The following is a 12,135-nucleotide window of genomic DNA, read 5'->3' on the forward strand; positions in this document are numbered from 1 at the left end:
GCAATCAAGCAAGTCTCATTTAAACAATAAAACATAATTCATTGTATTCAAGCTTGACAAGGATTGAATGAGAAGAACAAGTTACCAACACTCTACCTGAGATTTGCAATCAAAAAATCTATATGCTGCTGCAAACGCTTCTCACCAAGAGGATAGTCAAGGAGAAACTTTAAAAGAATTTGACTACATTGCTTGCGAATGGGTTGAATTTGACTAGTAACCATTATTTGTGCAACTCTAGTTATCAAATCATAAAGATCCGGAACCATGAGCTTCCGCCCAATAATTGCCTTTAACAGTGACAGTGCAACAGTATTTGAGTTACTCTCCAAATCAATGAAAACTGGAGACTGTAGAAGCACTTTTAACTGAATATCCGACATGGTTGTATTTGCATATCTTAAAAGAACAATAAGTAAGTTGATAGAGGACTGCATCAAGGGACTATGAATCTTTCCTGATCTCTGAACTATATCAAAAACTAACAAGGTAATTTTTCCACCAAGAATATCAATGGATGGAAGGTGGAATCTCAATAGTAAAGCCAAGCATTTTACAGAGTGTGATATAACTCCTTCATATTTGGACTTGAGACAGTGATGTAGAAGTTCCAAAAAGGGATCTAACATGGATATTATGTGATGATCATTCTTATCTACTTTGATATGTTTCAGATGATTTTCAAGAAGTCTCAATGCAAACACTGTAACTACATACCTATTGGGTGCATCTATATCATTCACAGTGCTCTTCACTAGATTTTTGGACAAGTCAGTTGATCTTGAAGATTCTACCTCTGGCGAGGAAACTAAATCAATCCTCCTTCCAATCTTTTCATCCTGCAAACCATCCTCAACCAAACCATATACAAAAACAAGCAACTCCTGTGGACCTAAGGATATATTAGACTGAAGGCCAGCAGCTATATACCGAAGCATTGACTCAACTTTAACTTTTTCTTTGGGTGCAAGTGTTTTATGAAGATTGTGCTCAACAGGTTTAAGCAGTGCACTAGCATGTCTATGGAATGTAATATTCCGAGAAATCAGTTGCAAACTCTCATAAGACTTGCTATTTTTTGTCTCTTTCATTTTGGAAGCAATTTTCTCAACTTCCTTTTCTTCAGCGACTTCACCCATAATATCATTTTCTGCAATTTCTAAAAGACCCTGCAAACAATAATCAATGTCTCCAATATCCAAGGAAGATTGAAATTTTGACAGTATAAAATTCATTGTATACCCTAGCACATGCAATTCATATCCCCTTTTCAATGTTGCCCGTAGTGCTTTAATAATGGATTGTAAATACTGCGGTCCCAATTCCTTGGCACATGCAGCTAGGGCAGTCCTAGCTTCATCCCTTACAGAATCAGCACGACTCTTCAGCAAATTAGCAATCTGCTGTATAATACGAGGGAGCTCTGATTCCATTGTACCCTTTGGCATAAGTTTCAACAATTTCACTGCAGCAAGGCTAACTGAAACATTTACAACATCTGAGTTAGAAATCATGATTTTATTCATTTCAGGGAGGATGCTCTTTTGTAAGCGTTCCTGTATCTGAGGAGAAACAACAATGTCTTTAGCACAGTTATTGCTTAAATCTATTGCTCCATCATCCCTAACTATTTCTTTGTCCTCAGTTTGCTGATCCTGCCTTTCTGAATCTATATATGATGAATTTCTCTCAACAAAACGAAATTTGTCCAATAAAGAGCAAATCAGCCGTACAAGTCTCTTGTTAGTTTCATGCTTGGAAGCCATGAGCCGAAAGGATCTGATCAACAGGCTGAAGTAAGACTCCCATCTTATCTGACCTGAAATACAAGCAAGAGTTTCTATACAAGAACTAATGACATGTCCCTCCTTGTCACTTTTGGATTCAAGCATCATATTGAAAAGAAGTGGCACAAATATTTGCATGAGAATTTCCTGCAATATTTTGAATAAATTAATTAGTAAATACAGTGATTTGTTGCAGATACACTCACATATTGAAATGATAAAGACCAGCAAACCATAGCATAAGGGTCCAAAATCACCTCAGATAGATTTCCAGCATCCACAAGATTCCTAAGACGTGCCATTGCTTTCGCTCTCCTGTGTTTCTGCATTCTCAAAGAATCTCCACTTAAAACATAGAATAACAATTCCTTCTAAGAAGTGCATGACATAAAAGGCAAAGAAATGATAGCCATGCTACTAAACCTGAATGTGGAGAATATTACTGAAGAAGTCAACTTCTAAATCTGTGCTGGAAAGAGGCTTCAAATCACTCAGAATTGTAATATCAGATAAGTTGATCACCATTGCCCGCAGTATAACCATCCATTCCTACACAAATATGTGACAATGTTGAATAAAAATGCATCCCTCTAATATTTAAGATGAAAGTATACAAATTTATGATGACCAACAGAAAATAATACCCTTTGGATGGCTGTCTCTGATGTTTTCATAGCATTCCTTAAATGTAAGAGAAAAAATCTATAGATTACACGTTTAACAGATATTTGACTCCAATTGCTCTTGTCCTTTGTTGTGCAAGAAGTAATAGTTCGTGACTCCTCTTTTCCATAGTTGTTTGTGTTATCAATTTGGTCATCTTGGTTCTCATTCTGCTGCACATCCTCTTTACTTCGTAAAACTGTAGCTGAAAACTCGATAAAAGAAAGTAGACATGCGGAGGCACTATCCCTGAGAGAAAGCTCTTGTGAAGACAAATCATAAACACAATGGGAGAGAATCAGTAAGGCACATGGCTCGTCAGTATGAGTAAATTTTTTAGATGCTATTTTCTCATAAGCAAATAGCCTTTTATCACAATCATACTCTCCAATCGTATCTGATGACATTGCATTTAATTCACATATCAATTCTGCCTGCAAGAGAGAGGAAATAAATATAAATGTGTATCTTTACACATATAGTCTGATTTACACAAATAAATTATTGGAATATTAAATCAAAATCATTATAATCCAAACACATTGGTTGTTACCAGCAAAGCCAAAGAAGGATCCTTTTCAGCCAGCCTTCTGAGAACATCACAAATGGCCAATCGAACACCCAATGTGGCAGAAGTAAGCAATGAACTGAAGGAATTAAGCATTTTAAGGGAAATTCCAACTTCCAGTGCTGGCAAAACAGCTTTCACCACAGAAAGAATTTCGATAAAATGCTCTGCAAATTATGTCAATTGTGACATGTTAAAAATGGAAAGATGTTGACTTCAAAAAATCAATTGTTAATAATGTGTGAAGCTACCAGACAGCTAGAATCCTTATAGTTATTAATAAATTCTAAAAGTTTTCTCACCATCATTTCTATCTTTCTTGATATCAAGGAATGGTAATAAACCGTCAATGAATTGATTCACTGCTTCTGAATTTGTCACATATTTTCCCAACAATTTAAATAGTCTGAGCACCCTCTTAGCAAGGCCAGTGGTATTTTTCCTGCTAATCAAACACCAGGAAGTTAAAATTTGTCAATCAACATACAAATTGCCAGTGGAACAGTTTTTTGGAGACAATGCTAGTGAAAAAGTGGAACCCACTAACAGAAAAGTAAAGGACAGATATTAAAAGAAAATATTAGAGTCTCAGACAACGGATGCCATTTATTAAAGCTTTTAGTGTTGAGCAGCCCTGGACAGCATCATCACAAACAGGCATGCAAATCAAAAAGATCAACATAAAGATACTTTTGGAGTCAAATTTAATCACCCTTTACATCAGGAAATGAATTCCATCAGCATGTTACTCTCAGTTGGGCTCAGAGATACAAAGGAGCTTCTGGACAGCTTTCAAGCCCAGATACATAGAATAATACTACGGTAAATCAATGACACAAAGTTTTAAGGAATGAGTTGAGGAACCTCTTTTTAAAAAGACTTCAGTGACCTTCCTCATTTCTTGGGATGATACTGGAGTTGAGGGATTCCAAATATATATATATAAGATAAAAGTTGCATACAATTTACAAAGAAAAGCCAAAAAAATTGTACAGAAGATATATATCATTCTAATAAGATTACCATTTCAAGGCCTTCAAGTAGGGACCAGTATGACCATATTCATACTTCCTCGATTAAGCACATATTGGTTGGGAGAGTGTGCTTATAGTCAGTGGAAGCAAACATGCATTTCCCTGATAGATGTAGCACACAGCTACAAGATCTGCTCCGTGCATATATGCCACTTGACTGATAAGAAGCTGTATATTCATTTGGTTCCTTTTCCCACTTTGCACTTTTTATAGAATCATGAATCTCGGATGAAGAGATGGCAAAAAATAGTTTTACATTCATTTTTCACTGATGTGGAGCATGTTCAAATACCTTTCAAACTATCCCCTTATTACTTGCATCTTATATAACAAAAGCAATTAGCAGAGAATCCCCAGACTGCCCCAGCCATTGGAGACACCAATAACCACAACTGAGCACCCATTCAGCAAATGTCATCAATCTCTTCTAACGATAGGTACCAATCTCTACTGACAAGAATCGTGTCTTCTTAAATCTGCTGCAAAACTTCCTTAAATGGCTGCTCCAAATATCTTCAAGATCTGAGTCAACATAGTCTCAAAATTCTGCTTAATACAAATCAGTAATATTTCTGCTCAAGATCTTGCCAAAAATCACCTTCAAAGTCTACACTTTGATCTGCAATTATTCACCTTCAGAGTCTGCTCATATATCTGCAATAATCTACAATGACATCTGCTGAAAGTCTTGCGATAATTCTCCTTTAGTCCCAGTCACAGATCTAGGATTAAATCTGCTTCAAAATCTGCCCTTTTCTTCTTTCGATCTGCTTTGAATATAAGAATGATCTCCAATAAATTGCTTGATCAAACAACCCTCAAATATCTTCCATACGTATCCTTCAATATGCACCCCTTTATCAAAGGATACACCCCTCTAAACTAGGTTGGCCAAGCAAGTACAAATATATTTGTTATTGTTTTTATTCTTTGCCCAAGGTTATTCTAAATAAATATTTTTAATTTACTACACTGTAAGGTTGGCCCAAACAAAGGAAAATTTTCATACTTGAAAGACAATTATTTTTCCAGTTATATTTAATGTTGCTAAGCATAAAACCTCTGAAACTTTCTTTCTTGAGGAGTAACATGATATCAATGACAAATTTGTCTGAGCCCTTTTCATAATCATAAAGCAATATTCCCAACAATCTCCTCCACTGTCAGCAATGTCAACTTTGCAATCAAACCATCTATAACATAATGCTCCCCCTTTCCATATCTCTCCCCCTATCTCTATTGCTCTCCTTTCTATATATCTCCCCCTTTGACATCAATGGCAAAGGGATGCCCAAAACTTTTACAAGCAAGACTCCCCCTTTCTGTAATGCTTCCTCTTGATATTAGGGGCATCAATTTTCTTTTTCCAATAACTCTTGTTCATCCTAAAATTGATGGCAATTAATTAGCTGATCTATCTTTGACTTATCTTCTCCACAAAGTGCAAAGATAACACAATGAATAGGTCCCCCTGTAATCATGCTTGTCAATTATGCGCATGAAGTACAATTTCCACAAGCATATATGTATCCTCCCTTTGATTATCTCTTCCTTTCTTTATCCAAACTCTTGTAGATTTCCCATTTTGTTTGGCCATGGTATTCTCTTTCATGTTTTGTTTAGAACCTCTATGGTTTCAGAAAAAACAATTCCACAAAATTAAGCTATATGTCCATAATTGTTGCATTTATAACAAATGACATTATGATCCACTAAGTGGTAAAACGCATTATAGTTCCCTCTTGAAAACCTATAGTTAAATCTCACGTGTGCTCTACAATGTCTTGCCTTGTGATCAACTTTTTTGCATAAAAAACAATGACCAAAGAAGAAATGATGAAACCTGGGTGTATGAGTTTGTCTTGACGAGAAGTGTTCTCTGACCATGTTATCTATAGCTTCTTAAGGTAATCTAGACCTCCAGTTCTCCTCCTTTTTGCTGGTTTCATTTTTTAGGGGACTTTTGAGGACATAAGCATAATTATTCCCTCTATTTGATTTATTTAATGATTTAGAACTTTCTCCTTTTTCATAGACAATACCACTCTTCAAACATAGGTTTTTGAGATTTGATGACAATGTCCAAAATTTATGAACTCTTCTCATTCTTCAATTCCTTTCTTATCTTATCTTATCTCCAATTCCTTTCTTAATGAAACAATCTCAAATTGCATCTTTTCACAATTTTCTTCTTTTCTCTTCGTTGGTTTCTCTTCTCCTCTTCAACCCTTTTGTCTTCTTTTTCTAGAAATTTCAGATCTACAATCAAATTTTATAATTATTCGAACCTTATTTTATTTTCCTTTGGCTTCATTGTCCTCTTGAATTTATAATCCTTGTTTTGAATTTCTTTCCTAAAGTTTCTCAATCTTTCTCTAGAAATGATGAAGTTCTTCCTCAAGGTCTAAATTCTCTTTATCTGCGTTGCACACCTTTTTTCTTCTTTCTCTTCCATTGCCAAAGAAGTATTTCTTCTCCACCTTAGCTTGAATATTGTGTAAGCTATTATTTTTCCTTGAATGAAGACTTCTTCTACTAGGATGGGTGACCTCCCAGGAAGTCCCAGTGCTTCACCCCTGTGAGCAACACCTGGATTCAATGAGTGCTAAGTGTTCCATTTATTCTCATGAGAGATGGATTCATGTTGAATCACTACTCATGAAACATGGGTCAATGAGTTTGACTCAAAAATCACACAGTTAAATCCTGATAGCAATATCACGACTTCTTGTACTTCAAAACCGTTCGTTCTCTTTTCATATTGACCTTTTTGTAGCTCTTCTTTTATTGATATCTTCTTCCTCTCTTTGCGTATCAGTCCTCTACATCCTCATTGCCTCAACTCTTACTTTCCAGATGCTTAAAAGCAAAATGACCAATTCTAACACAATTGAAATATCTGAATGGTAATTAACCTCAATACTTCCTAGACCCTTTCTTTAGCTTTCTCGTGAAGTGATCTTCTTCTTCATTTGTTTCATTGCTTGAGCTATCACTTGATTTGTTTTATTCATTTTCTTCCTTGATACTTTGAAGGTTGCATCCATTTTTTATGATTGGTATTCAATCCCCATTTCATGGGCAATAAGAATTATGTGCAACTTGTCCTTCGCTAATGTCTAAGATCTTTGGTTTCTTCAATTGTTGAAATTTTGGAACCAAATCTTAAAGAAAAAGATTGTAGTACCTATTGTGACATTTTCACACCATTGCCCTATTGCAAATGGGGACCCCCTCATTTTGTTTTGGCCGTGTAGTTGTCTTAGGAAGCCTTGTTGGCAATTTTGAAGTCTCCAAGTCCTTAGGCTTAGTTTGAGCAACTTTAGGTCCAAGTCATGCCAGCCTGAGAGTCAAAGCCATGGAGTTCAACCAAGCCAGCCGACACTTAGATCCTCAATGGTGAACCTTAGTCAAGAAGTCAAGAGCTTGATGGATGTTAAAGTCTTCCTCCTTTAAATAGAGATGGAGTGCCAATCTTTGAAGAATGTAGATGAGGTGTGATACAACGAAGAATGAAATATGATTTGAATCAAAATGGATCAATAGAAATATGACCAAATAAGAACACAAGCTCAAGATGAAAATGATGAGACCAATGTGAAAACCTCAATTTTTGGGATCGCGTGTAGAAATGGTTTTAAAAAAGGTTACTAAAGATGATCAAGTTATAAGCCAGAAAGGGATAGAAGAATGCAAGTTTAAAGATGAAGAATCATAGGACTCTTTTCTGAACCCAACAATGGGTTGGATCCCAACCTCTATTGTGCCTCAAAGAGCTCAAAAGCAGGTCAGATTCCAACCTACAATGGGGCTCCACACCCTGCCCACCTTTTGAAGTTCTCACGCTCCTTTGTATTTGGGAAAAAAAACCTTGACATTTGATCCATAAAGGAGGTCTTCAAAGTTGATCATGACATGAGTTAAATCGAGAAGCACAAGTAGTCAAGTTGCTGATGTTGAAAGGAAACCAATTTCTTTCTGATGGTGGAATTATGGAAGGGATTTACATGTTGATAACGAAGAAATTGGGGAGAAAACCAAGTTGCTGAAGGAGATGAACATGTAAAGAAGAAATCAGTTAGAAAGATCAGAGTTTGATTCAACACTCAGTAATTTTTTGCGAGGCCAGCTTGAGCAAGCAAAAGAGCAGGTCATATTCCGATCTCTCTTGGGGCTCCATGGCCAATCACCTTCCCCATTCGCTCAAGTATGGAGAACGAAATCAAAGCATGATGGATAAAGTTGCGATGAAGATTGACATTAGCAGAGTGGTGCTTGAGAAATTAAAAAAATTAGTGAAGAGAAAATAATGAAATGAAATGCAACTTTTAGATTGAAATCATAAAGAATCATGAAATCTGAAACGACAATTAACTTGGAACCTGAGCCCAAGTGCAGGTCAGATTCCGACCGACCTTAAGACTTAATGAGCCCAAGGGAGGTCAGAATCCCAACCTCTTTCAGACTCCATCATGAGCAAAGACCAAATATCTTCCATTATCTTCAATGATTTCCCACTTCAATTTCAACTTGCAAGATGGTTTATGGGAAATCAAATGAGAGATAAATTAGTCAAAATTGAACCAAAATTAAAAGAAAATCAGGCTCTAAAGGAAGCAAGTTGCAAATATGTGTTAAAATTTCAAAATCTGATAGTGATCAAGCCTCTTGGAAGTTTGAGACATTTTAGATCTGAGTTGAAAACTCAAAATAAGATCACATTTTACTGTGGTATATGATGGTAAAAGGGTCTGTCAATGCTTTTTGAAAGAATTGAATTTGAACTTGATATTGTGTGTAATTACATTGTTTTAAATTGAAATTATCATTCAGCCTAGAAACAAGTAAATGCAATCAGATTTTGAATTAAAGGAGTTCAGGAGAGTGTTGCCATCATGACCTTTGGTTTTTTCTAAAGCTAACACCTTTTGACTTGACATGAAATATGATATACAAATATTTGACAAATGGAGTTGTATTGCAGATCAAAGATGGCAAAGTGGTTCAAGTGTAGGCATGATTTCAAAACAAAGGACAGCATGGAGACCTCAAGCATTATCAGACAAAAGTTGTTTGTCGAACAAAAAAGGTGCTTCCAAGTTGAAGATCAAACAAGGTGCAAATCCAAGATCAAGTTCAAAGAGCAAGTTGCACAAGGAAAATGAGCAAGTCAAAGATAAAAGACAAGTATCACAAACTTGAATTTCCTGCGGAAATCTGAGTTCAATTAGAACAATCCAACCATCACTTCTATAGGAGAAAGATCAAGACCAGCTACGACTACAAGCAAGTTTAAAGTCATATCAATGAGAATGTTTCATGGTGAAGAACTTCAAAGGATGAAAGATTGCATGTAGATGAATCAATTTGGGGAAATGAACCATTACAATCAATCAAAGACTAGAAAATGTTGAGTATCACGACATATTTCTTCATCACCAAAGAATTGAGGAAGTCTAGAAAATAAGCATGATGAAGTGGCACCACTCATCTTCAACCAATCTGAAAATTCCAATTCCACGTGTCCAAGATCAACCAATCAAAACATTCCAAGTGTACATGTGGAGGGTATCTAATGTCTCTACCTCACCAATTTTCTCATTGGTTCTCAAAAGCAATGTAATTTTTTCATTAGCCCACAAGGTGGTGATTTTTATGTTATTGGATAACCATTTAATGCTTGCAGCTGTTAATTACATTAGGGTTGTGTTGGATAATATATGGCCCTTAACCTTGAATTAACCTTGGTCATCCATTGTACTTGGAGTTGGAACAACTATGTAAGGCAAGGCCTTCTCATTTGTAAAAGAGAGACTTGGAGAAACTGTTGCTATAAAGCTTACCAAAATAATGTTTAAGTTCATTGTTGGTTTCATGGTGGATTAACTGAATTATTTTGGAGTGTTGTAAGGTTTCTACACTTCTCACCTCAAGTGAGATTTTATTTATGTTGAATAGAAGTAGAAGTAAATGAAAGGAAGAAAATGCTAATTGGTGAATTATGGTGAAACTATGTTCATGCTTTTTGGTACTTGTTAAGTGCATGTAGCAATGTAAGATTGGTCTGAACTTATTGCAAGCATTAAAATTCAACTAGAAATGTTCATTTGGATTGCATCATTATTGGGTGTTTGAATGATTATTGACAATATGAAAATCATCCATGCATCCATAGAAGATTGCACCCTCCTTTGTGTATTTGATTAGGCAAAGCAAGGACTAGGTAAAGTTACACCTCACTGTCAACATTCTCTTAAATTGTTGTAGTGAGCTTAGATTCCCCAAAAACTTAGTCTTTATGCAGTTTGTTTTATTAGAAGTAATTGAAGAGCCTACATTGCTAAATCATTTGCATATGCAAAGCTGATGTCCATTGAATGGACAATGTAAGTTTCTTTGTCATACGAGAAAATCACATCATAAAACTGAGTTTAAGTCCACAGTAAGAAGAAACCTTGGGGCTGTCTTAGTTGATCCCACAATTATATATGTTGTTTAGCATTTAAGCCTCCTTATTAAAGAGAGTACTTGATATTTGGTGTCTGTCCTCGAATACTAAGTGTTTCGTCCTGCATGTTGAAATGGTCATAAAACTCGAATCAACAATATCTTTTGAACACTTATGACTTCATCAGCCTCTTCGCTAAGTCCTCAAATTGTGTTCACAATCTCATCAACATGAAGCATTCTCTTCTTTCATCTTAGGGATTTCAAATTGTCTTTGATCGGTTTAAAGCTTCACTTCACTTTCTCATCTCCTTCACAGATATTCTTGAACTTATCCCACATATCCTTAGCTGATTTGCAATGTATCACTTTTATGAACTTGAATTCAAATAATCCACACAAAATCACATGCTTGGCTTTCACAATGTTCTCACTTTCTTCTGGACTAGATAAGTTATCTGATCAATCTCTTCCTTCATTGTGGTCATCCAATCATCGTCCTTTAAAGCATCTTTCACCATCTTTGGTTCCACCTCCTATAGTAAACATGCTGTATTCTTAGCTCTCAACTCACTTCTAGATAATACTCCTCCACTCCTATCTTCAATTATGTCTAACAAACTGAGATCGATCCTTATATCTCGGTGTTGCAAGTTCAACATTCTGAATTTCTTCATTTGCCTCATTCTAATTTCTAGTTACCGGTAGAGCAATTGTAAAGACACAAATGAAATATTTCAAACTAAATCATCCACAGCAGTGACATAAATGATAAATGCAAGATCAAACAATTAAGAACACAGGAACACAGAATTTATGCGGAAACTTTTGCAAGAGAAAACCATAAAAAAATATGAGTTATATTAGAGACTTCTTACAATCTAGGCACCAACCCACTAGAGACATGAACCTTCACAATTGAGCCACAACTCAGCAAGGAACACCAATCCCTTTTAATGATAGGTACCAACCTCTAACAACAAGAATTAGGTTTTCTTAAATCTGTTGTAAACCTGCCTTGAAAGGATGCTCCAAATATCTTCAAGATCTGTCTTAACATACTCTCAAAAGTCTGCACAAAACAAATCTTCAATATTTCTGCTCAAGATCTAGCAATAATTGACCTTCAAAGTCTGTTCTTAGATCTGCAATACTTCACTATCAATTCTACTCATAGGTCTCTAATATCTACTCACGGTCTTGCAATGATTTTCCTTTGAGTCTGCTCATAAATCTGAATAAAATCTGCTTCAAAAGTGCCCTTCTCTTTTTCAGAACTCCAAATAAAATAAAAGTCTTCAATGAAATGCCTGACCAAATAAATTTCTAAGTTCTTCTATATATACCTTCAATATGTGTAAAGGAATATGATTGATGATAGAGAAAATACAGTCCTTATATTTCAATGTATACTGCAGTATTAATATATATATATATATGATAGGAGCAGACTTCCAAAATAATCGTTGATATATACTTATTACTGATATGTGTATTCGAACCTATTACTGTTCAACACTTGTTGTGTAATGTAATTGCCCTTTTTTATTGATTTCATTACACAGCCATTTGATGACAATAAATATAAGGATTGGGGGTCACAATCATGAAGAGTTGCGATGGGAGTCACAGCCCT

The 12,135-nt window shown here is 35.6% G+C and overlaps 1 protein-coding gene across 2 annotated transcripts in view; it reads right to left on the reverse strand.

Moving 5' to 3' along the window:
• Positions 1 to 12,135, reverse strand: part of LOC149579670 (ARM repeat superfamily protein) — a 160,611-nt gene that overhangs the window by 16,905 nt on the left and 131,571 nt on the right. Inside the window, exons 21-26 of one of the 2 annotated variants that reach the window (XM_089786504.1) lie at positions 3,321 to 3,460; positions 3,004 to 3,185; positions 2,432 to 2,884; positions 2,211 to 2,336; positions 2,045 to 2,110; positions 97 to 1,934 (exon numbers count right to left, since the gene is read on the reverse strand). In XM_089786504.1, coding sequence (XP_089642630.1) covers positions 97 to 1,934; positions 2,045 to 2,110; positions 2,211 to 2,336; positions 2,432 to 2,884; positions 3,004 to 3,185; positions 3,321 to 3,460 — 2,805 coding nt within the window. Of the gene's footprint in view, positions 1 to 96; positions 1,935 to 2,044; positions 2,111 to 2,210; positions 2,337 to 2,431; positions 2,885 to 3,003; positions 3,186 to 3,320; positions 3,464 to 12,135 lie in introns of both variants that reach the window. The other variant, XM_089786494.1, reaches the window with a different exon arrangement.

The sequence above is a fragment of the Cupressus sempervirens genome, chromosome 1 (assembly GCF_028749045.1).
Source record: "Cupressus sempervirens isolate cs-2001-9-10 chromosome 1, ASM2874904v1, whole genome shotgun sequence".
Classification (NCBI taxonomy): Eukaryota; Viridiplantae; Streptophyta; class Pinopsida; order Cupressales; family Cupressaceae; genus Cupressus; species Cupressus sempervirens.